General features: G+C 47.6%; 1 protein-coding gene across 1 annotated transcript; it reads left to right on the top strand.

Annotated features, from left to right (window-relative positions):
- Nucleotides 1–158: 158 nt before the first annotated feature.
- pik3cb (phosphatidylinositol-4,5-bisphosphate 3-kinase, catalytic subunit beta) lies at nt 159–26,594 on the top strand. The gene is given in 25 exon segments (XM_057050446.1): nt 159–407; nt 6,073–6,152; nt 12,333–12,528; nt 13,464–13,692; nt 14,981–15,112; nt 15,115–15,206; nt 16,273–16,452; nt 16,968–17,135; nt 18,572–18,661; nt 18,855–19,109; nt 19,194–19,290; nt 19,403–19,533; nt 19,778–19,828; nt 20,384–20,572; nt 20,814–20,935; nt 21,051–21,194; nt 21,265–21,364; nt 21,737–21,933; nt 22,029–22,138; nt 22,213–22,291; nt 22,758–22,925; nt 23,033–23,156; nt 23,243–23,388; nt 24,584–24,716; nt 25,203–26,594. Coding segments are annotated over 23 exon segments (3,234 nt in total). The 5' UTR covers nt 159–407; nt 6,073–6,152; nt 12,333–12,369; the 3' UTR covers nt 25,341–26,594.

Here is a 26,594-nt window from a genome sequence, read left to right as displayed (position 1 = left end):
GTCAACGCATCTACGTTTATACTTTGAATCTTTTACTCTAGTTAAAATAAAATAAAACTATATATTTATCATTTTTCCCCCGATGGTACTGCTAACCGCAAGCAGAATGCTTTTATTCTGAAGGCGCGCAGTTGCGTGGGAACTGTTTTTCCGCTTCTCTCGCTTGACTGTGGTGGCGGAGGAAGCGGGGGGAGAGCCGGCCGGCGGAAGGAAAACGAGCTGCGGCGGCGGTGGTGCACCTTCTGAGACAAACAGGAAGCGACGCGCGCTCCGCTCCGCTCCGCTCCGCGCCACCTGCGACCGTGCGCGTCTCCGACGGTCGTGCGAGCAGAACTTCTGTTGAGCTTTGAAACAACTCGCAACCGCGCCGCGTTCCTCCTGCGGCCCATCACAGAGAGCGTCCAAAGGTGAGTCCACGCACTTTTAACGCGCTCAACTCCGCGCATCAATCTGTCCGAGTTGTCATCCGAGTCACGGGGGACGCGGCGTTAGAACCTGGCTCGGTGGTCCGGTACCGACCCCCTCCTGCAGGTTCCTGCTGACAAGAACCGAATGAACTTCACTAATCAGTTCTGTCGGCGTGGCCGTGATGGGCAGCGGCCGCGTCGCGGTGCAGAAATGCCCCAAAATCGCCAGGAATGCCCCGATAACGGTCGTTTCTGGCGCTGGGTTCGAATCTCGACCACAACAAAGTTGTTCCATTTCCAAACAGGGTTGTTTTGCTGCTGTGATTCCGAGACAAGGGGGTTCTTTTACAAGCCTGTTAGCCTCGTCACAATTGTGTTTGATGAACGTGTGTGTGTGTGTGTGTGTGTGTGTGTGTGTGTGTGTGTGTGTGTGTGTGTGTGTGTGTGTGAGAGAGAGAGAGAGAGAGAGACAAACGGTAAACTGTTATTTTAAGCATTTCCACCATGGTTGTGTCTCTGAGGGTAGGCTGATCTGCATCATTCCCATTATTCCCGAGGGAATGCTTCTCCTTTTATTCCTGACATGGAGACTTTCCGTGCGTCAGCCGTGACAACTGTGTCCGTTTTATTGAAAGAGGATGTGAAACTTGGAGAAATAGACGATGATCTGTGGCTGCTAACGTTTTGTTTTTAGTCTGTGTGGCGTTCAGGACCAGGCGGCTCCGCTCGGGTTTGGCTCCAAGGTTATTGGACGAGATTCCGTGCAGATTCGGGACCAAATGAAACATTTTTTCCTGGATCTGACGGAGCCGAAGTTCTCTGGCCTCATCGGTGTGTTTGTAATGGCTAACACGAATCTCCTGGGTTAGTTATTGGGTCAGATATTGGGTCAGGTGGCATCGTCAGCATTGTCACATCGGCATCCTGCAGCTCAACGTTCTCACCTGAAGAACTTTTTCACACTTTTCTTCTGTCTGAAACAACCGTGGGCTCAGTTTCTCCCCCCACACTGCCAGAGGTCCACCTCAGAGGTCTCCTGTCAGAACTTTTGACAGGTCAGAACGTTATGATTGATGGTTGATCCTCTAAGGAGGCTTATGTGCTTCTCCAGAACCTCTTCTCCAGACAATAAACCATATAGTTTGAGTTTCTATCCTGTTCTCCACCATCAGAAGTTGGTGACCTTCTTGTCAGTCTTGCTTAACCATTTGACTACCGGTAACTACAGTTTGCCTCTCAGGGCTGTTATCTACCCCCCCATCCCATCCCATCCCATCCCATCCCCCAGTGCGACTGAGACCCTTCAGACTTTCCCAATGACTGAGTCCATTTTCTGCTGCTAATTTAGGGCTTGGCGCCTGATTCTGAGCGAGGTGTTTTTGGTCAGGCAGTGCGCTGGACCGCCCTTCTGCTGGGTGGGGACCCCAGACGGGCCTGCGGAGAATTCGACAACATTGATAAGAGTAACTGACGTCACTTTACCAACAATGCTGCTATTTAGGCCAAGCGGGCCTCCAGTGAGGCCGGGCCCCCCTGGGTGTGGAACCCCCGATACTGTGTCATACGTGCACGTTTCCACAGCTAAACTGACATCCAGTAGTTTGTGTTGGCTAATTGTGAGAGCTCATTTTGTCATGTCCCCATTTCCCTCTCCTCCTCTCACTCCCACTATCATTGTCACCGTGCACATCCTGCTGTTGCATTACACACACACACACACACACACATGCACGCGTCACGGCTCCTACTCATGGAAGGTTTGCGTAACGCTCCGTCACAGGGGAGGATGCTGATTAGTGTGTGTTTACTGCTCACTTGTGCTTTAGTGTGTTTGGATTTCACCCAGAGGACGGACTGCTGCTCCCTGACTCTCTCTTTTGGTGCTCGCTCACTCTTTTGGGGGGAAAATGGCCGTAGTAGAACCCGACTGAGGTGAGAGTGGTTTGCTGGAATTCTTTAGTTTGCAGTGCAGCAGGCTGAGACCTGCTGAGGAATGCAGGGAAGAGAGTGGGAGAGGGATCCGGAGACACGCGTTAACAGGGAAAACTGCTGGAAGTTCATGAAATACATCACTCAGTGTTTATTTAACTGGGGGCCTCGAGGAAACACAAGTCCAAACGAACGCTTCTGAAGCAATTAATGAGTGAAATTTCGATTTGAGTCAAAAATGACGAGGAGCCGGTGTCTGGAATGTAGATTCCTCGATCTCCGGCTGACGTCGGTCTCGGTGGCGACTGAATTGGAAGAGAGCAGAATTTAGGCAAATGAAAGCTAAGCTCAAACCTGTTTGCCTAAACTGTGAAAGTGAACCCTGCCATCGCTGTAGCAGGTCACATTTAAGTCTCATGACCGTCTGTTCTGGTTAATCATGCACAGTCCTGAACCTCAGGCTGTAAAACAATAAATGAGTTCAAACAATAAAGTCACGCTGATGCCGATCATTTTAATATCGCTGTTTTCTATATTTACCTCCGTTAGGTCCCGTGACAGTCGGATGTTCTGGGTTCCAGATTGACTTTAGCCTCTGATCATCCCGAGAAACTTGACGTGTGCTGCTATGCTGTCATGGTCACATTTCACAGTTCCCTAAATTAGCAAAGGCTTTAAGGTCACCGTGAGGTCGTGAGGGCAGAGGCGAGGAAATGTCCCCTCCGTCGGAATATCGGACCAAAACTAGCTTGATTTAAAGTCACTTAAAGATCCTGGGATTCATTTCACAGCCCCAGTTTAGAAGCTCTGAATCGAACCCATCTCAGTCTTAATCACATCCTGATCTCGGCTAAGATAGAAAACATGACTCCCGATAGAAGTGGTTGGAATAATCACGAGCAACGTCGGCAGAACGTGCAGCGGTAACGTGCAGCGGTAACGTGCAGCGGTAACGTGCAGCGGTAACGTGCAGCGGTACGTGTGCAGCGGTAACGGTGTCTCCTCAGAAACGGGGGGCACGGCACGTCACCGTCGGTGGAGGCCGTGTTCTCTGCACACGTTGTGATGGGGTCACATGTCGCGCCGCGTGACGCCGCCATCAGCATCTGCTGCCACACGTTTGTGGCGACAGGCGCCTTTCACACTCATGTGCCGCTCTTCCCAACATTCCTGCTCCCACACTTCCATGTCTCCAGGCCTGTGACTCACCTGAGGAACCCGACGTCGTGTGTTTATTGGACACGATCGTCCTAAAAACTGTGAAAATGGAGGAAAAACGCAGAGATTCGTCGAGAAGAGGGCCGTTAATTTAAGGGAGGTGTTGCGTAATTTCATCTCGACTTCATTAGATTTGGAAGTCTGGGCGGGATTTAGACTCGCTCGTCTCTCATCCTCCCTTCTGGCATCCCATAAATCTAATTACAACACTACGTCACCGCTCCCCCTGCGTTCCGTAACGAGGGCGTTGCAGTCCGGTCGGACATGTGGGAGTTCCTCCTCTCGGATACCTTTGCACCATCGGACAGTCTGAGAGTAACTGATTTACAGCATCAGCAGTTTCACACACACACACACACACACACCACACACACACACACACACACACACACACACACACACACATGCATTTTCACTCCAGCCACTACAGAGTGGCCTAAAAATAGGCACTGAAGTAGTTAAATAAAGGGATGAAGAGGAAGTCCGGAAAGGTCATGGACACATGGAAATAACACACTCATTGAAATTCTTTATATTATTTTTTTTTTAATGCAAAGTTAACAGACAGTTTTCCACAAATCCAGCACTCAAAGACGCAGCAAGTTCTGGCTCAGATGGTCCAATACGGGGAGAACATTGTGATAGTGTACGATACTGCGGCCCAAAACTTCCTGCTCTACTCACGAAGGCCAACGGTGCCCTGCTGTTTAATCCCAGGACCGGGATCCCAAGCTCCTGCTCCCCAGATGATTGACCCACTTATCCAGTTCAGTGTGTGTGTGTGTGTGTGTGTGTGTGTGTGTGTGTGTGTGTGTGTGTGTGTGTGTGTGTGTGTGTGTGTGTGTGTGTATGTTCCACACTTGTCATGAGGCTCATATGCTTAATGAATTTGAACCCTCGCATTCCTCACATTCCGGTTCAGAGCCTGGGTGGAGGCGAGGAAGTGTGTGTTTATGGGTTTTGGCTTGAGAACGCCATCTTTTTGGGCCCTTCGCTCTCTCTTTGATGTTGAGCCCAATCAGTTGTTTCATGTAAATGAGAGATTTAAATTAAAATGGAAGATGAAGAGAAACATTCCGTTATATGGAAAATGTGTTGCTCCTGTGGATTTATGGGAGTTTCTAACTCTGGAGAGAGTTCCAGAAGTCCAGACTCACTGGACACACGTGGGTGCACGTCAGCGCGCTCGTGCGTGCGCCCTCCTGGAAACGCTTCCTTGTGCTTTTCCCTCACTGTTTCTCCGTATTTGCTGTAGCAAATATGTGCAGCCACCCATAATCACAGCAAACCTGCTGGTTATTTGCTGCTCAGCATTCGTGTTATGGGATGTCACGCCGCGTGTGCCCTTTAGGTGCCCGTCTTTGATGTTCTGGTCCACCGGGCCCTTCAGGTGTTTGCAGATCTAAGTGCGTTTTTGGTCACTTTCGTGTTCTCGGTAAGAGACAATCACTCCTTACACATTGGGATTTTCCCCTTCCCTGGAAACTCAATCGGCATGAACGTGAACCTGAGTTTCCAAAGGACTTTATTAAGAAATCGGCCTTTGAGTCACAGCTGCGTTTAAATAAAACCTTCACCTGCTGTCGCGTTCATAATATTCTGTATATTCTAAAAAAGAACTTTTTTCCCCTCACTAACATGCAGTTGCGTACACACACACACACACGTAGATACACACGCACGCACGCACGCACGCACGCACATCCTTGTATTTCAAACTACTGTGTCACACCCTGGTAAACAAGATAAAACATCTTAACCACAGAGGAGCAACAGGAAGCTAACTGATCCTAGTCAGAATGTGTGTCATCAACATGCATGACCTCACCATGTGTTGGGGGCCCACATTATATGTGTTTACTGTGTGGATCTATAGAACGACGGACTTCCTATGGATGCCCTCAGCCACAGGAACGTCCTCTTCAAGGTTCTGACCTTCGCTCTCTGATAAGCCCACAAACTGAATGTTCTGGTCCTGTTCTGGTCTGGACTCTGCTGAGGTGACCTCCGGGGAAATGCATCGCTTCTTTTAAGATGAGCTGCACTTTCTAACGACCAGAAACGTCGTTTTAGTTTGACTTTGTCTCAGGAAGGACACCATCTCGTTCTTTTCATTCTCTTGTTAATACATCATCCATCAGCTCTGCTGAGCAACTTGGTTTTGATTAAATATGTCGGAGTTGTGGGGATGTGACACCGTATTAACGAAATCATTCTTTCTAACGGCGTAACAGTGTTTGTCTTTGTGTGTTTTGTGTTGTTTTTGGACTGCAAGGTTGAGTGAAGAAGGAATTCTGTTTGTTCACTCAAAATCTGGAAAAAGTGAATCATAACGTGTTTTTCAATCCCAGTTACTCGTTCAGAAATTGTTGTTGACACATGTGGTTGTTGTTGTTCCAAAGATATTGTCAGTATTCGGGGGAAAAACGAGAGAAAGATCTACCAGATGAGCGTTCTTACACGGGAGTGACACAACGGCTTTTCTGTGAGACGCTCAAATTCCTGTTTTGTTCATCAGATGCAGGATCCCAGCTTCCATCCAGATGCTGTGAGCAAGAGACAGAGGCAACAGCAATAGCAGACAATAGGAAACAGCAGGTAAAGTGTGTGTGTGTGTGTGTGTGTGTGTGTATGGGGGGAGGTGGCCTGACATCCCTGGAATCTGAGAGGGGGGCCCTCGCCCAGGGAATGTGTAGATGTCTGACTGGGTCGTTTTCTGTGCATGTCAGGAATCCAGAGTCCACATCCGTGGCCTTAAAGTCTGCAGGAGGATGGGGAATAAAGTCGGAATACTGCTGGTGTCATTCCTAAATTCCCCGGCGTTTTATCTGATTTGGGCTGTCGCCGCACTTGGCAGTTGTTTCCTGGTCACGTGTGCTGCTTGTTTTCCCATATTTAGCCAGTCTGTAAAGTCTTGATCGGCCCTTATCAGACGGGGAACTGTGCACGTCGGCGTGCTCTCTGTCCTCTGGAACACGTGTGTTGGGTTCACTTTAACAGGCTCTGTTGCGCATGTATCATTTCAGGAAATTAGAAATAAAATAAATAGATATATCATTGATTTGGGTGCAGCCATCTCTGTATTTGATAGATGCACACACACACACACACACACACACACACACACACACACACACACACACACACACACACAGGTGGTGGTTCCTCCGGGCCCTTTGTTTACACCCCTCTTTATCCCGTTGCTCATTATTGGGTATTTGCTGGTCACTTTCCCCACTATTTCTTGAGTAAAGGATGGTTGGACTTCAGATTATTGTCCATAAATCACTCATGCTCGGTGTTCTTTGTTCTTGGTTGTAACCTACTAACCCTCCGAATCACAATCCTCGGAAGCCCTGCCCAGGGGCTCATTAGGGTGGCATTATACGTGTGGCACTGGCCCGTGTGTGCGTGTGTGTGTGTGTGTGGATACGCTACCTTCTGTTTGCAGCTGGACAATAGAAAATGTCATCTAATTATAGACGTAGGGGGGGAAATGTTCTTTCCCCGTATTTAATCCCCCATTGATTTCCAGAGGTATCGTTGGCGTTATGGGCGACGCTCCAACCGTGTTTGTTAATGTTTAAATAGAAGCGATGAACAAAATGTTTCCTCCCGCACCGTTGCCCAGGTACAAGGTCACAGCTGGACCTTTGAAATGGCGCCTGTGCACATGCGCCGTGCACATGCGCCGTGCACATGCGCCGTGCACATGCGCCGTGCAGTGCCTCTGCATGTACCTTCTGTTTGGGAGGATCCTGAATGACCCCGTGCTTCTGCAGGGCCACCAGACCTTTACGTCAGCCTCGATCTTCCACGGTGTGAAACATGACACATAGTGTTGACGGTTTATGTGCGAAACGGTTAGGAAACGTAATTTACCATTTAAATTGTTCCCGTTCTGGGATTTCCAAGGAGTGTTTACACTGTGCTGCTCAAAGACCTTTTATAGGCGGATGAAACTTGAGCCCTTTGTTCACCTTGAAGAGCAGCTTTGAGGTTCTGAACAAGAGCCCCACCTTCAGTCCGATTCTGCCTAGAACTTTTATTTGTGAAGTACAAGATTTGCTTCCCCCTTATTTTTAGTAAGTGTAAGAGGATGGTCAGCTTTTTCCGTACGTGTTATTTTTCCAAACCTGCTCTCACCTCCCCCCACAGAAGATGAATATTCTCTGTGCTGTCAGGTCTGTGCAATCTAATTTCCTCATTTCCTGTTTCTCAAACTCTGGTCTCGCACTGTGCCTGTGTGGCTGCATTTTTTTTATTTTTTTTTTGCTCTGTGCCGCCTGTTTAATCTCCCTTTGGGAAAAGAGACGGTAAACAAGCTTGAAGGTCTGTTTGACCAGCTGATATTTACTATAGTTTTTGGCTCGTGGGCTGATAGAAGCAGCATATTTAACTTTGCTGTGACCCTCGCAGGTGTTTGAAGGCTACCTAAGTGGCAAGTAAACCCCCAGAGGAACGTATTCTCCAAATACAGTAGGTCACATGACCATGTTTACTGCGCAGGGGCCGCTGCATGAGCAGCTCCATGTGACCCCGTTGCCCCCCCCAGCCACAGTGTTCTTACTGGAGCTCAGTGTGTGTCCTGTCTGTGGGGCTTTGTCTGTGTGTTTTAGAGAGAAATGTTGTTGTGAGGGTTGATGGGGCAAGGGCATGACAAGGCTGGTGTTTGTGCAGTGCACGGGCCCGTCCTCGCTGGCATGTGCATACACACCAACGGGCAGAAACAGAAGCGTATTGTGTCCACCGGGCCCAGTTGGGCTGTGTGCTACAGTAACTCATTGTCACCGTCTCCCTCTCAGCCTCTTGCTTCTTCTCATCTTCCTCTCTTTACCCTTCATCTCCTTTTCTCACTTCCTCCCACACGTCTTTAAACATTTAATCCAATTCAGCTGTATGTCGGGAACCTGTCCGAGCCTCACCGAAAGGGGCCGGACCAGGAGCAGATGGATGGATGGAGTGCTTTGGTAACCTCACAGAAAAAATACACATCTTGGGATATGGAGAAAACATGTGCTTTAATTTCAAATGAAAATGAAGAGAAGCATTACAACAAAATATCTGACTTTGGAATGAGTCTTAAAACACTTAAAATCAAATGAATAAAATGTGCCTTTTTAAAAAAAATTAATAACCATTTCTATTTTAAAGCACTGAAAGTTCTGTTATCCTTCAGGATATCACCATCACTCTCCTCCTGACTGTCTTTTTTCTAGTGGGAAAACACCAGAATTGCAGTGAAAATTTAACATTAACAAGGTTTATTCATTTAATTTGTCAAGTTTGGCGGGCCGGATTAAAACGTTTAACGGGCCGCGTGTGGCCCCGGGCCATAGTTTGCCCATGCCTGGACTATACTATAACAGACTGTACTATAGCAGACTATACTATAGCAGACTATACTATCCGTTCCAGAGCTATTTCAGCCATAAGGGTACATAGAATTATTTTTATACACCACCATAAATGAAGCGTAGCAGCAGTAGGTTAACATTAATATTAACCGCATACATGATTGTACATGACGTAGGCAACCATTGTATGGAGGGATGGAGTGTTGTTGACCACGGGTGAACCTTAACCCTCATCCTATAGACAGACGTATAGACAGACCTGTACTGTAAATACAGACAGAGATGTGTTATTACAGCCAACCAGTGAAAAGACCTCTTTGGCAGGTTGCTGGCAGCGTCTGAGTCAGATGATATTTTAATGAATGACAGACGGGGACTTTTGCTCTGCTTCCTGCTCATCGCTTGTGTCCCCAGCATCATGATTTCCTTTCTGAGAAGCAGGCGCGTGTCACCCAGGTGGTTAGCGCGGCACAGTTTGCTCTCCGGATGCGGTCGGGTCACACACAGTTCTCACCAAATGACACTCTCACGCACACTTCCCCATCTCATTCACTTCATTCATGTTTTCCTCGCATGATTGGTTCTCTGGCGCCTCTCAGAATGTCGCTGCTGAGGGGTTCGGTTACGGAGCACTTCCCAATTCCTGAAGTGGTTCAAGGAAACAACGGCAAGATTATTCGAATCTAAAATCGGTTTGAGCTGATCTTTGTAGAGGAAATAAGATAACCTCAGTGTCTCAGTCATGATGACTCGAAAGTGTGTGTGTGTGTGTGTGTGTGTGTGTGTGTGTGTGTGTGTGTGTGTGTGTGTGTGTGTGTGTGTGTGTGTGGCCACCACCTGTATGCCCACTTGTAAATACAGTAAGTGCTAGTAATCCCTGCCCACCCCCCCAGACCCTGGGCGGTGATCCATACACCACTCAGACAAACTCTCACTGTTGAGCTCAACAGCTTTCCTGTTATCTGACACACACACACACACACACACACACACACACACACACACACATGCAAACATTCATCCAGATCACAGTAGCTTTATTGTACAGGAATGTAAAAGCCCTGTTGGTCTCCTGTTGGCTGGTTTGTGCGCTTCATTTCTGCTCCTGTTAATCTGAGGCTACTCGGGCTGTGCGATGCTGTCTGCACACACTCGACGGGCGCCAGCTAACCAGTTGGATTGGTTAAATGTTGGAGTAGTGTCCTGTGTTTTCAAGTAGTTACCACTAGGGTTTATGGCTGAAAGTGAAACGAGGTGTGTGGCAGCAGCATCCACACGGAGGATCCGTCTGCAGGTGTCACCACAGCATCTGTCCGACGTTATCGACCCGTCTGAACAGCGAAAACCTTCAAAACAGACCAAAATATTCACAGGATGTGCCGCTCCACCCTCTCTGACAAACCTGTGGTCAAAATAGTTTTCAAACTAGTCTTTCTTTAGTCTTATGGGATGGCTGGTTGATTTGTAGGTCGGCTTGATGCCCCCCCCCAACGATCAGACGCGATTACTCACTGTTCCTGTCTGGCGTTGGAAACACTGACTCAGGCTCTATACTTTATAATTTACTGTTTGTCGTAGGAAGGCTTAGATCCTCTTTGTGAGCTTTATTTTTAGCAGAGGGAAGAAAAAGTGTCACGGGATTCATAACCGGCCGATAGACGCACACGCTGCAACTTATCGGGCTTTTTAATCACCTTGTTGTTAACGTGCTGCCTCAGTTGTTGTTCTTGTGGTGACGACACAGAGAGGCTGAGTACTTATCGAGGGCTCCTGCACACGTCCCTCCAGGCCCCTCCGCTCGCCACAATCGTCTCACAGTCCCAGTCGCTGTCCTAACCGAGCTGAAACCCGACCTCCCGGCACACCTCTGGCTTTCTGCCACCATTTCCTCAAAAACGCAGGTCACCTGCGTGTTGTGTAGAGACAGAAGGGCGGCTGTGTGCTGTCTGAAGCTGAAAGTGTTATTGTAGCTGCGTGGCGTCAGTGTGGCGTTCATGTTCGCACCACAGTTTAGTGGTGCGTCCCCAAACACTCAGACCTGCTGGTATTGTGTTGCCTTGTGTCTGTTGTGCGCTTACAGACGCACCATTGTCTGGAAAAGCTGCTTCTTGCCCCATCAAAGTGTGCGTTGGGGCATAAAGTGTTGTCTTTGTCTGTTGTGCGTTATTCATTTTGCTTGTCACCTTTTTTCACACGCAGCAACACTGAACCTTCCGTGTGAGACGTTGGGAGGGGAAGAATAGATGCACGTCATCGAAACTAGATAATTTCTGTTTGCAGCACTGAGCTGAGTGGCTGAGTTTGTGGTTCCAAATGCAGCAACAGAAACTGCCCCATCACTGGACATGAGGCACAACAACACTCCAGCACTTAACTGGGAGGGAGGACGGACCATTAGAAGCCATCAGGCCTGTCGTTTTTAATGGCTGGATAGCAGCAGAATGCTGATGGACCTGTGGTGGAGGGGAAGAGTTAACCTCTCAATGTCCCCCTCCTGGACTGTGTGATGATACAGCTGGGGTCTGGGTACGAGCTGAGATGGAGACGCTTCTCACTGCGCCCCAGTGAAAAAGACACCTTTGCTTTTCCTCAGGCCGACTCGTAAATGTGTAAATTTGAATCAACAAGGTGGCGACAGTATACAGATAAAGGCGACTATAGACCAGCATTCGTCCTCCCCTCTGTCCTGATGATCAGGCTTACAGGTGAACGGGGATTTTTCTGATTTTTATAAACATTGACTGCGTTCGTGTGCGTGTTTTTCTTTGCCAGGGTGACCAGATTGTTAGATGAGGGAGTGCAGGCTGACCTTTTGTTCTGTTTGCTTAGTGGGCATTCCTCTGAGCACTGGCCATCACCCAAGCTAAAGCCTCTGGGCTCCGCCTGGAGCAGCACACTGCTGCCTCCACGGGGACATGTTGACTTTGAATCACTTGAGCCCGACAGTGTGCGTCAGGTGTGACTCCACGATTCGGAAACGTTCCTCGATTTAAAAAAAAAAAAAAAAAACATCCATGTTTCCTGTTGAGTCCGAAGTCGTGTTTTATCACCGTTTCAGCAGAGTGATTTATTGATATCTAACGCCGTCACAATAATCCCGTTAACTCTGGTTAATCCATCCTCACGATTAATCTGATCAAAAATATGAACGCGACTGTCCCACCCACAGAGGAGGATGACCCGGTAGGTCACTGCTAACACATTTTAACACAGTTGAATCAGCAGCTGATCCGCCCAGCTCGTGACAAATCACCTTCCCTTCATTCGTGAGTCATGTAAAACTAAACACCATTAATATAGAGTAAAAATGAACTGTGGGTAATTGTGACTAATCAAAATGATTCCGCAGTAACCCTGTAATTACGCCAGTTAATCTGCACTATTGTTAACATGTGTCTGTTTTGTTTGAACTCCTCATCAGGTCCCTATGGTTGAGGTGGCTGGCGGTGCCTCTTGCCATGCCTCCTGCCATGACAGACCTCCTGGACATATGGGCCACCCACGCTCCCCTGGCCGGCCACGATCCGGACCAGATCACCATGGATTTCCTGCTGCCTACTGGTATCTACATCCAGTGTGACGTTCCACGCGTGGCTACTATCAAGGAGATCAAACAGGTACGGGGCCAATGTTGGGATTTCTCGCAGTTATTAAGTGGCTGATTAACCATCCAGGAGTTTTGTTCTTACAACAGCGTTGTTGCGTTAACCAGGAGAACCCAGGACCCAAACCCACAATCATGCAGCGGGTCAGACGTGATCTAATGCCTGTTGACAGGCTGCTGTGGCTGGGGGGGCGTTCCTGCTTGCAGGTGCTTCTGTGTTGTAGCACAGGTGAACGGGTCGTGACATCAGATGTCTTTCCGTGTGTACGGACTCGGTGGCCAATCAGAAATCCTCTACAATAACCCAGCAGCATGTTTACAGTGGTAGATCGAACTGTTGGGTAATAGCCGACACTTCTCAGCATCGATTGCATCAAAAGTGATTCATATCTTTACCGTACTGGGATGTGAGCACGTGAGAAAGAAACTATTCAAGCTGATGTTCCCACAGTTATTCATAAGCATCCGTGTTTAGTAATATATATCATGCCTTTTACAAATGTTTTCACATGTCTTGATTTATTTCTTTGGAATAAGGAAATAAATAACTGGTGACTAGTGACATATTGTCCTGACGTCCTGTAACTTAAACATGTTGTTTTTGGAATACCTTTACAGTCCTTGCAGATTTATTTACACGAGGCTTCTTAGTTATTAAACTGGAGCATGGGTCTAGATGCCTTTTGCATGTCCTTCATGGACTCATGGAATGACAGGAAGCATTTGTTGGAGTAAAGCTTGTTGTGCTCCAGGCTCCTGGTCTTATTATTCACATCGTAATCAGCTCACCAGGAGCTGTGTCCTGTTTCATCAATAAATTCCTTAAATTAAATAGTTCTGCTCAAACAGTTTAGATTCCAGCTCCGTCTACTACATCCTGATGCTCCGTCCGCCGTCATGGTGCAAACATCGATACCTTATCACCGTGTTTCCCGTTCACCTTCGCAGCTCCTATGGAAAGAAGCTCACTCCTTCCCGATGTTTTCCAAGCTGGGCGAAATGGAAAGCCACATGTTCGAATGTGTCAACCAGGCAGCCGTGCACGAGGAGCTGGAGGATGAAACGCGCCGACTCTGCGACATTCGCCCTTTCCTGCCAGTGCTCAAGCTTGTGACGCGCAACTGTGGTCGAGGAGAGCGGCTCCTCGACTCCAAGATCGGCGTGCTCATTGGCAAAGGTGAGGTGGCGTTCACGGCACATACGGAAACTCCAGCGGCACATTCTCATTCAACAGCTTGTTGTTCAGTTCTGTCCTCATTTCACTTAGCAAAGGCACTTATCTCTCCGTAAGTAGGACAGTAAATCTCCCCTCCACACACACACACACACACACACACACACACACACACACACACACCAGCCATTTATCTCTTCCTCCTACACACTAAGTAGCTCTTAAACCCAGAACATTGATCTGGACAGTGGAGACACATATGCAGCGGCTGTTATGTGACTGTCGAACAGAGAGGAGAGGGGAACCACTGGATGCTTCCTGACGTGTTTGTCACCTGTCACTGCGTGCCGCCATCATCATCATCATCATCATCATCATCATCACTGTGTGGCCTCAGCACAAGTCCTGAGGCCATTAAAAGTTTCTCTATTTCTTGATTCTAACTAAAAGTCTACTAACACAGGTGTTGGTAGCAGAACTGCAGTGTTTTCATCAGGCTCACAGACAAAACAGCCATTTAAATAATGCACAAAATCATTTTCAGGTGAATTCAGACTAAAACTGTTGCTGTTTCCATGGCAGCAATAACTGAGCTGCGCCCATGCTGAGTTCATTTCTCAGTGATGTCATTCGGGGAAGTTGGAAGCACATTTACAACAAAGACGCAACTCTTCCCTGTTGTTCCATAACAACAAGTTGTTCCCTTCAGCCCTGACCCTAACCCTAACCCTAGCCCTGACCCTAACCCTGACCCTAGCCCTAGCCCCAGCCCCAGCCCCAACCCTAACCCTAGCCCTAGCCCTGACCCTGACCCTGACCCTAGCCCCAGCCCTTCAGAGTGAGATAGCCAAGCTGACTGTTTGCTTTGGGTCAGGCTGGTTTTTGTAAGAGAAAGAAGAAAGGCATTGTCAGACGTGATCTTTTTAGAGGTTTTTGTTGGACCAAACTAGAAGGTTTAAAGGGATACAGTAAATATAGGCTAAATATCTGTGCAGATGAGTCTGTGCTGGTCACATGAATGTGCCATTGTTTTAAATGCCAGTGTTTTCTTCATTAGCTGAAGGGTGTTCAGGTAACACGGAACCCGCTGGTAAGGTTCCCACTTCTGGGAGTGTGAACACACAGAGGTGCTGCTCCAATGAATAATCTGCTGGTTGCCACACTTTCCCTGCATCAAGTGTATCAAGAGTTACTGGACTATATCAACTACTGCTGTAATCTCCCCAGTCATTTTGATGCTTTTCTTATTTATATTACTGAAATAATTCTTCTCCTTCCTCAACACCACCAGGTCTTCATGAGCTCAGCGCCATAAATGACCAGGAAGTGAAGGACTTCCGCAGTAAAATGACTCGTATTAGCGAAGAAAGGATGCAAACGATCGAGAGGATGACGTGCACGGAGTGGCTGCAGGCCAGCTACTCCTCCAGCTGGACGTCCCAGCTGACACCACCACCATGGACGGCACCGACCGGCCAGCTGACCTGAAAGTCATCATCCATTTTGACCAGTCTCTGGTGAGAGCACGTCTCTTCCACTCAGATTAGGCGTTTTAGCAACGGACTAGCGCGAGGTTGCTACCTGCACGTATGAATCAGCCTCAAAACACGCTGATTATTTGTATTCCGGTAAAAAAGTATGATCAAAACTGATGGTTTCCCACATAAATATCAAATATTTGGTCAGGAACAGTTAGATAAGAGGTTAAAAAGCTTCCTAATAGGAGGAAAATGTGACTGCACATTATGCTTTGATAGTCCGGAGCTCTTCCTGCACAACATTGCATAGCTAATGAGCTGAGAACAGTGTGACTCACTGCACCACTACAGCACACAAAACCACTTTGTTTGAGTAGGAAAACTAGCCATGTGACTCTACCAGCGCGTGCACATGCCTCATAGTTCGGTCACGTGACTGAGTGCTTCATCTGACGGTATTAAATGGGTCAAATCCATCAGCAAAATGATGCCATATTCCCCAACACACATGTAGCAGCTCGAGGGAGCACAGCCTGATTTAGCAGCACCTTACTGACCTTCTCCCTCTCGCTACCTTCTAGCTGCCTTATTCTCCTACTCTTTTAGATGCTTTTTAATATATTGATTGCAAGTCAGCTTTGTGAAACATCGTCAATGCGCGTGCACAAACGCCGGCCCTCTAAGCCACTGCACCAGGTGGACACGGGCAGGAAGTCTTATTTGAGAAGTTAAACACAATGGGCCACTATTTGGCGAGGAAATGAAGTGATGGGGTTTGTTCTTTATCCTCAGTTTGTCAGTATTTTTGTCACACGGTTAAGAGAAAAGTTGCTGTTTGCTTCCAGGGGTCCTCAGTGCTGGCCACTTTTTCCTGCTAATCATTGTCAATCTGTGGGAAATTCAAAATCTAGGTTTATTTCAGTTATCAGGGCAGTGGCTTGCTATTAATAGGATAGAGCCTGGCTGTGGTACCAGCCCTAAACTTGCTCTGAGGCTCTCCTCACCTGTATCCATGCACGATCCATGTGGAGGTTTGGTCAAATAGGTCCCGTTTCTCTTCCACTTCAACTTTTAACACATCACCACTTGACTGGTTTCCCACCAGGACTCGGCCAGCCTGAAGATGGCGTCGACCTGCACCCCCAGAGACTTGATAACACAAGCTGTGAGGAAGTGGCTGACCACCCACGGGCCAGAGGAGGACGCTTTAAGGGGTCAGTATGTGCTGAGAGTCAGCCACTGTCTGGAGTTCCTCTGTGGAGACCATCCACTGATTCAGTACAAGGTCAGTGTCTGCAGCATCTGTCATTGACTGATGATTGACCCTCTTTGGGATTCATCTCTGTTGTCCATCCAGTAGTTTTTGCGGGTCTCCCAGCAGCTTACGCCACACGTGGGCACTTAGCTATCGTACACCTCTGGAGACGTATAATCTGCTCCCTCCAGATGGATGGAAATGGGCCTCAGTATAAAAACAGCAACATTTAATTACATGAACTAGATAGTTTGATGTGTGAGCAAGTAGAACATGTAACATGCCATAAAGAGAAGCTAATATTGGCGTAGAGCTACGATCCCAGCTAAACAAACTTCAATATGAGTGTGCAGCCAGGCTTTTACAGCCTCGCTCTCAGAGCTAATGTGGTTGCGTGTCTTTTTAGATAGAAATCTCAGTCTTCAGCTGTTTTGCATTTACATTATCTTGTCTTCTCATTCCTAATGCAATGATGAAACCATCAGACGGAAACTAGATATGCACGTAGCTCAACCTTTTTTTTTCTGCATGTGGTTTGTTTGCAGTACATCCGCACATGCATGCAAGCCAAGGAGCCCCCCCATGTCACCCTGGTCCACAACAACACCATCAAGACCATGTTTGAACGGGACATCTGTGCTATCAGAGCTGCACTCACTCCTAAATCCTGCAGCCTACCTTTACCACTACCTCCCAAGAAAAGAGCGCCCACGGTCAGTTGACTGTCTCACTTCTGGACACACACACACACACACACACGCCTCTCAGATGATCCAGGAGGGGTTTTAGATGGACCCTGATATCTACCCCTGCGTCCTCAATGCTGTGTTCCTTTGAACACATTTGTGAAGGCGCCACGGTTTTCAGGATTCATCTGTGCAGAACCGAGCAGGTGTGGAGGTTTACAGAGTCAACATGGACTTGGCTGCTGCCACCTGTCTTTTATGACGCCGCCTTCTAAATATGGCTAAATAAACCCACGCAGCCCTCTTGTCAGAGCACATTGCTGGCACCTTGCTGATGCCAGATGCACAGTGACATCACTTATAGACACGAGCACACCCTATTTAAGCGCCAGGGTGAATTTAACAGGCCTTCGTGACCAAAGACTTGACTCCTTTTTTTTTTAAATTCAGTCAGCAGAGTGTGAATATCTGTTTCAGGATGTCTGTCCTGACCCTCCCAATGTCATGATTAAAGCCTGATTTACAGTAAAAACAGAAACCATTGACCACACTTCCACATTTCTGAAGGATTACATGCACATTCAGTGTCACAATCTTGGTTTTATGGTAAATGTAAACTGGAAACCTTGTAGTTCAATGATTCTTCATACTGAAGATCACAGATCTAGCAGAGATCTCCAGAACTTCAGCGTGCTTCACCAATCAGGGCTGTTTGGCATCTATACAGGAAAGGAAAGGAAGGGAGAGCACTTAGTGCGTGCTGCTACGGAGGCTTCATCGATTGCTAATTCTCTTTAAATTCTCTTTCAACCGACTCATTATTTTGGCCCTAAACCTTATCTCCTCTCCTTTCTGCTGCCAACATCAGCATAGAAATATTGCAGAGTATTAACTCCATATTTTTGTAAAACCAGGGCTGTTTTCCTGAGTTTGGAGGAAAAATTCCATTTGAACATGAAAATCTTTCACCAATCTTCAAATACCATTCAGTGATTGGGGAGAGTCTCCTCTAACAATACTGATTGATTTATTTTTTAGAATGGGAAGGTGCATGTTCGCTGAGAAGTGAGGTGTTTACTTGGTGGTTATTATTTATTGGCCTTGAGAATGTACAATCAAAAGTGATGCTCAGCAACTATTAGCTTAGGCTAATGGCCCATTAGCTCATCTGCTACTAACATTCAGATCATCAACGCGAGATATAAACATACTGTACTGCCAATTGCCTGGGAGGTAATATTAAAATAAAGACGATGTTCCAGATTGGTTCCACTCGCAGCCTGTCCCAGGCATGAGTGCTGTTAGTCATGTTCGGAGGCCGAAGAATCATGTGATGGATGTTTTTGCCTCTGACCCCTTGTTTTGCAAGTGTGCAGAAGCTGCCGGGTGTTGTGCATGTGGGAGGAGGTATTTTTACAACATACATTGTGCTCACGCTGTTCTTCCCTCATTCTCCCCCGCAGCAAGTACAGACGTGCGTGTGGGACGTGTCCAGCCCCTTCAAGATTGTCCTGGTGAACGCCAGCAAGGTGAATGCGGAGGAGACGGCTAAGGTAAACGTCCATATCCATGGGACATTCACTCAGGTCCTGACACAGTTACATCATCAACATGTTGGGCAAAGATGCTGATCCAGGGTCTTCGTTTGTGTCTATGCACGCGGATATATTTAATAAAATGCCGCCTCTTCAGATCTAATTGATTTAAACGGTACGAACGGCATGATGAGCTCCTCTCCTGTCGCAGGTCCAGGTGAGGGCTGGGCTCTTCCATGGGACAGAGCTTCTGTGTAAGCCTGCAGTGAGCAGCGAGAGCAGCGGGCGGTCGGACCACGCGTGGAAAGACACCACGCTGGAGTTCGAGCTCCCCGTCTGCGACCTGCCACGCATGACGCGCCTCTGTTTCGCCATCTACGCTGTCATGGACAAAGTAAAGAAGCAGAAATCCACCAAAAACACTCACATAAACAAGTACCAGACCATCCGCAAAGCCGGCAAAGTGGTGAGAAACGCGCTGCTTGTACGTTCCACTGACTCGGATGTTTCTAACCAGGCTAACTATCGTTGCTTCTGGCTTGTGTTGCAGCACTACCCTATAGCCTGGGTCAACACCATGGTGTTTGACTACAAGGGCCAACTGAAGACGGGAGACATCATCTTGCACTGCTGGTCTTCATTTCCTGGTAAGCACACACACAGTTGTGGTTGAGCTATCTTCCGCTGCTCAGGGTTTGAGCTCCTGCTCAGGGTTCGAGCTCCTGCTCACACTCTCTGTCTGTCTGTGTCTGACGCCAGATGAGCTTGAGGAGATGCTGAACCCCATTGGGACGATCCAGACCAACCCTTACACAGAAAATGCTACAGCGCTGCACATCAGCTTTCCTGAGTACTCATCACATCCCATCATCTTCCCTCTGTTTGACAAGGTCATTATTGTCATAATCAGGCCACGATTAATGAGGAATGTAATAAATGTTTCCAGTTTTGCACACAGAGGCTGCCTTCTCTTGCACTTTTACTTTAAAACATGTTATAAACGTATGATGGGGGCTCCTGAATCTGGCGCCTGTGACTGTGGTGAAGCTGATATGAGCGGCTCAGGAGGGGCTCGGCCTGCCTGACGCCTCGTGTCTGCCCCCACCCCCGTTCATGCAGCTCTCGCTCTTTCAGATACTGGAAAAGGCTGCAGAGATCGCTGGGGCGAGCGACTGTGCCTCCATGGTGAGTGGCTCCTTATGGACCCTCGTATTGTTTACCTGTCCTGCTTTCTGAATGTGCTGAGAGACACAGTTAGAGACACACACACCATTGGTGCACGGGCACAGATTCAAATTTTAGTACATTCAGAACTACGAGAACTCAGATTAGCTGGAGGCTCTCCTGCCTCGCACTCCTGGGCGTGTTGCAGCCAGTTACGTAATCCTATGTTGAGGATGTGCCCGAGCAGACCTTTCAAAGAAGGTGTGTGAAGGTTCAGCTCAACCCAGACCTCCAGCTAATGCTGTTTTAGAGGATTTCCAATGAATGCTGACTCGTTTTCTAGAGCTACTGATAACATTAGTGCAAACAATGAGCCTTTTTAACGCCTTCATGTGAAAGAAACTACCTTCCTGTTGCTCCTGGAGTTTGTGTTGTTGAGAACTTTGAGGCTCTCCTGCCATCTTGTGGTTATTAACCACTGTTCCTCATCCACTCATCAGACTCTTTCCTCTTCAGTCTCCTTGATACCTTCATCCTCCCAACCAACCCTCATTCCATTGACACCGTGTCTTTTAGGGTCGCGGGGGTAAGAAGTTCCACATCGAGCTGAAGGAGATCATGGAGCGAGATGCCCTCTCTCAGCTGTGTGAGAACGAGAAGGATCTGATCTGGACACTACGTTATGACTGCAGAGAGAATTTCCCTCAGTCGCTACCCAAGCTGCTGCTATCTGTGAAGTGGAGCAAACATGAGGATATGGCCCAGGTCAGCCAGCACACCCACGCTCAAAAACACACTTTTACAGATTTTAGAATTCCAGTTCCACTCCAGAGAGGGTTTGCTCTCTTCCCTGACCTGTTATAGTTGCATAAGCTAAGAGGCACGTGGAGAACACGGCCATTATTTGCTGAATCATTTCAGAAAAGTGTTTTAAACGCTAAATGTCCGTTTCATAACCAGGTCATACATGTTTATGTGTGTGTGTGCGTGTGTGTGTGTGCCTCAGCTTCAGGCACTGCTACAGATCTGGCCCAGACTGTGTCCCAGAGATGCTCTGGAGCTTCTGGACTTCAACTACCCCGACCAGTACGTCAGAGAATATGCTGTGAACTGCCTGCGAGACATGAGGTGAGCGCGCGCTTCCACCCCCGCGGTGACGTGGCCATCTGGTTTCTGTTCTCATGCCCACCTTAGAGGATCCTGGAGTCCCATCTAACCGCGTCTTCCTCTCTCCCTTCATCAGCAATGATGAGCTGTCACAGTACTTGTTACAGTTGGTGCAGGTGTTGCGATACGAGCCCTACTACGACTGCGCCCTCACCCATTTCCTGTTGGAACGCGCCCAGTCCAGCCGCAAAATAGGACACTTCCTCTTCTGGCATCTGCGGTGTGTACTGCGCATGCGCGTCTGCCTGCAGAAAGCAGTTTAAAGTGAACTGTTCTGCTGCCCCCTACAGGTCGGAAATACACATGCCAGCTGTTTCTGTCCAGTTCTCCCTGATCCTGGAAGCCTACTGCAGAGGCAGCATCCCTCATATTGAGGTTTTAAAGAAACAGGTAGGACACACACACACACACGTGCACGCGCACGCGCACTCTTTAGGAGTTTAGGAGAAGCTGCAGTTTTTCTGCCCAACCACCACAGAAAGGGCTGTAAATCCTTGAGGGATTTGTTTGTGCTCTCAGCTGTGGATCCTGACAGGATAACAATCGGGATATTTTTAGGCCCGTCATTACGACGGTCGCTTCACCCACCTGCCCTCTGACCTTTGCCCTTTTGAAGTCACTCACTTGCTCCTGTTTCCTCGGAGGAAGAGTCATTTATCTGGACTTTTCCTGTTTAGGAGAACCTGCACAGGGCCTTAGAATTACAATGCTGCCAATATTCCCAGACGTCACTCAGATATTTATGTCCTTGCTCATCGCCAGGTGGAAGCCCTGAATAAACTAAAAGCTGTGAATGAGCTTATTAAACTGGGAACCCTAAAGAATGCCCGAAGCAAGACCAAGGAGGCCATGTTGACCAAGGAAGCCATGATGACCTGCTTAAGACAGACCGGCTTCTCGGAGACTCTGTCCGACCTGCATTCCCCTCTAAATCCAAACATTTTGCTTTCCGGCATTAAGTAAGACGGCACCCAACTGATCACGGTTCGGATTTCAGTCCTGTTTTTGTCGTGTCCTTCCACCCTTTCACACGCGTTGCTCTTCCCCCCCTCAGTGTGGAAAAGTGTCGCTACATGGACTCGAAGATGAAGCCGCTGTGGATTGTTTACAACAACAAGCTGCTGGTGGGAGACATGTTGGGAATCATCTTCAAGAATGGCGACGGTGAGAGGAACCTTTCACAGCCGCTTTAAAAGTGCCGATCGCTGATGTTTTCCCTTTGTCGTCACGCACTTCAGATCTCAGACAAGACATGTTGACCCTCCAGATTTTGAGGCTTATGGATCGACTATGGAAGGAAGCTAATCTGGACCTCAGGTGAGTTTGTCTTCTTCACATCTGTGCGTCTCCTGTTCCAGTCTTTGGGAGTCGTTTGTTCCTCCTCTCTGTGGGGAAGAGGAAGCAGGCGGAACGCTAAATCACCACATGCTAGTTGGACCTCAGAACCTCTTTGACTTTCACTCCTGACACATAAGCTGTCTCCATTTAATCCTAATTAAATCCACACTCTTTGCGCTCTTTCCAAAATTGTTCTCTCCCTCTGTCATGCGCTCACATCTGGAGTCGAGCAGTGGAGATGATTATTTTGACAGTTGGGTTGGAGGACAGTGCGTCACATCATGGCGACGCAGGTTCAGATAGATGTCAACACATTGATAAAGTTTTAGGGACGCACACACTGGGTGCACGGACGCTGCGGCCACATCTACCTTCTAAATGTTCGTGTTCAGTTTCCACTTGGTTAAAATCTAACCTTTTTCTTCTTTCTCTGTGTGTCATGCAGAATCGTGCCCTATGGTTGCCTAGCAACAGGCGACCGTGCAGGTCTAATCGAGGTTGTTTCATCAGCAGACACGATCGCCAACATCCAGCTGACGAGCAGCAACATGGCGGCAGCGGCTGCCTTCAACAAAGACGCTTTGCTCAACTGGATCAAAGAAAGGAATTCTGGGTAAAATGCTGCCCTCTTTTGAACTTTTTGGACCATTTCTGCGCTCTGAAGCTGCATTAGTTCACTGCACAATCTCTAAAGCAAAGCAATGCATGATGTGTTGGCAGTGACGCTCTGGAACGCGCCATCGAGGAGTTCACGCTGTCCTGCGCGGGTTACTGCGTAGCCACTTATGTTCTGGGGATCGGAGACCGCCACAGTGACAATATCATGGTTCGCAGTAACGGGCAGGTGGGACGGACTCTCCTTTACTCTCCCAGTATCTCCAGCTTCCTCTTTTAACCAGGCTCGGTGATCATCCTCCCTGTCTCGTCTAGCTTTTTCATATAGACTTCGGCCACATCCTGGGTAACTTCAAGTCCAAGTTCGGCATCAAGAGGGAACGCGTTCCGTTTATCCTAACACACGACTTCATCCATGTCATTCAGCAAGGCAAGACAGGACAGGCAGAAAAATTTGGAAGGTTCGTTTTTTCCATTACTTTTCTCTCATCTTTAAATGTATTTGCAGCTAAGGTGTGTAAAAAATTGTGTGTTAAGAAAAAAATAATCCAATAATGAGGCGTCCGGGTTGTCCGGCTAACGGGTGCAGTACCCACATCTACCAGCAGTCGGCAGTAGAAGCTCACTGTTGGAGAACTATACTGTGGAGTTCGTGTTCAATTAGTTTAGTTAAATTAGTTTAGTTAAACTAGCTCTTAAATATTATTCAATTCAGTCACATGTTATGAAACTGTAATATTAGGCTGATGTCTTCAGGATCTCCTGATTAAAATACTTTTAATGGATTAAATGGTGTTCTGGTGTGTCTAAAAAATGACATCTAGAATATTAAAAGCTGTAAGTATTGCATATATAAATTATATCTAGACAGGTGAATATTTTATGGTCCAAAACCTACATTATAAAGTTCCTTTAGACCTTAAATTGAAGTCTAACTATGCATCCAATGCTGATACCGATACTGGTGTGTGGGGAAATTTTGGAGTTACACATTTTGTCTAATCAGACTTTGTTTACTATGTTGGTTTTGTGATAAAAGATGTGGACAAGTCGCTGTGTCCATGAAAATACCAGTCCATCTTCATGGCCTACATTTTTAACTGTACCAGAAGGGGGTAAACCAGCAACGACAGGTCCTGTGTTACATCAACTGCAGCCTCGTGTTACCAGTTAATAAATGATCTGATAGTAGTAAAAGAGCCTGAACAGCTGCTTATCATGATGCCAACAGTGTCTACAGGCAATTATTAGCAGCTTATAGCTTTGGATCTTACAAAAGGCAGAACAAAAGCCAATATGAGCGAATCTATGAGGGGATTTCAGGTAAACACTGGTGCTCTGCTGGGATCCTGTTGATCTGTTCTCGTCTGTGGGTTCGAGAGAGTCCTGTGTACACAGAGTAAAGACTACATATGCAGCAATTTCAGGTCAAACAAAGAACCACTTGTAGGCGCTGTAACCTGCAGGGCTTCTCCTGCCTGCAGGCTCCCCCTGAGCTCAGAGCTGCCTGGTGGTTGGTGGCTGTTTGGTATTTTACAGGAAGCAACATTGTAAATCATGTGAAATCATTTTTGCACTTGCTTTGATCAGGTTTAGGTGGATGTGTGGATTATTCCTGTCTGTTCACACTGAGATTGTGTTGATTTTCCCTCGCAGTTTCCGTCAGTACTGTGAAAAAGCCTATTTGATCCTGAGGAAGAATGGGAACCTCTTCATCACTCTGTTTGCCCTCATGCTGACCGCTGGGCTGCCTGAACTCACCTCAGTTAAAGATATCCAGTATTTAAAGGTATGGCACGCTTCCATTCACGCCCTCACACCTTCAGTTTGGGCTTTTTCTGCAGTTCCTTCTGGTTCCAGTCAGTTCTGGAAAGAGGTGGAAGACAAGATAAAAGCTATGAATAGTTTAAAGGTCATAAACGGATGTGGGTGTGGGATAAAGAAGGAGCAAAAAGCTACTTTTGGTGATGGAAATATTGATTTAATCATGAGCAACTCGGATCATATTTAAGGGAATAAGTGGACAGTTCCCAACAGGATAATCAAGGGTAATTGAGACTAACACTTAATTAAATGTGGTGGGTAAATTAACCATTAATTTAAACAATTCTCCCAATCGCCACATAATTAGAAGAACATCAGCGCTATATTTTAGGAGTGAGATACAGTATGTGATCCACATGCTTTAAAACACTGCTCTCAACATGTCTCCCTCCCTCCCCCTCCTCTTCCTTCCCCTCCTCGTCCCTCCCTCCCCCCCCCCCCCCACCTGCAGGACTCTCTGGCTCTGGGTAAATCGGACGACGAGGCTCTGAAACAGTTCCGGCAGAAGTTTGACGAGGCTCTGAGAGAGAGCTGGACTACCAAAGTCAACTGGATGGCCCACAATGTGGCCAAAGACAACCGCTCCTAGAGCCGCAGAGCCCCCCCACACATAAACACACACACACACACTCTCTCTGCAGCGGCTGCAGTGTGAGTGCATGAGAGGTGTCCATGGAGACGGAGACGGCCACCCTGGGTTAAAGAAGGGAATCGTCATAATATCCCAAAGACGAGCAGATTCAGGAACACCTGGCTTCGACCTCCGCCTCCTTTAAAACTGATCGTCTTTGACATTTCTATGTAAAATAAAACCACAGCGGGGGGGGGGGGATCCTTGCACGTTTTGCACAGGCACATCAGCTGGAGGGAAGTGGAACACCCACCCCGTCCACACTAAAGAGGAGCTGCCCCCCCCCCACGGAGAAAGAGGACAACATAAGTGCCGTGTTGGGGCGGAGGAATTTCCATCTTGTATGGGTGGTGATGTGGTTTAACCGCTGCCCTGAACTAGTCTGACATCAGGAAAAAGAGGTACCAGATGGTGCAGATGCTTTGATCTTCTGTCCTGAAACCACGGCGACCACAGGAAGTGCATCTTACCTGTTGGTGCCGCTGCCCCGGCTGCCCCGGTGAGCCTCAGAGCTGTGCCAGACTACTTGACTATGGAAGAGGAGGCCTGACTGGAGGAGCAGATGCCCCGAGCCTCTCGTCCGTTGGTCAACCGACCGCCAAACACTGGAATGTTTCTAGAGCTGTTAAAAAAATTCTGAACACAAAGATGATTTTTCATGGTTTCTCTTTATTTGGTGATTGCGGTGTGCCTATTCTCCTTTCAAACGTTTCAAATCCAGAACATTATCGGAGAAAGTTGGACTTATTAATGCTTTTAAGCGACTTGGGACCAAAACTAATGGCAACCTGTAATAATTCCGAAGATGATGTCGTTTTTTTTTTTAATGTTTGAGCTGAATGTGACCGTTTGTGCCGCTGTTTTTAAGCCTCTTTGTCTTTGTGGGCCTGGAGGGCGCCGGTGGGCCGGGTTTATCAGTAGGGACGCGACACTGCAATGCAAAGATGTTTTCTCCTTTTCGACATTTGGTGCTCCCAGCATCTGCGTCTGTCTTGGTTTCTGTGCAATATCCGGCGGTGTTCTGTGAAAGCGTAGGCCAGGTCCGAACCGTGGTTCCTCTCAGCTGGCCCGTCTGCCACTCCGCTGTAATTTTGCACCATTCGCCTTCAAAAGTCTCAGACACTGGATATTGTAAATTGTACATGCTTTTTTTTTGTTTGCTGTTTTTTTTTCATAGGAGATTTTATTAAAGTTATTTTCCACTGTTCTGCA

The sequence above is a fragment of the Takifugu flavidus genome, chromosome 12, assembly GCF_003711565.1.
Source record: "Takifugu flavidus isolate HTHZ2018 chromosome 12, ASM371156v2, whole genome shotgun sequence".
Lineage (NCBI taxonomy): Eukaryota > Metazoa > Chordata > Actinopteri > Tetraodontiformes > Tetraodontidae > Takifugu > Takifugu flavidus.
Note: the sequence above shows the minus strand (reverse complement) of the source record. Positions and strands in the feature narration are given on the sequence as shown.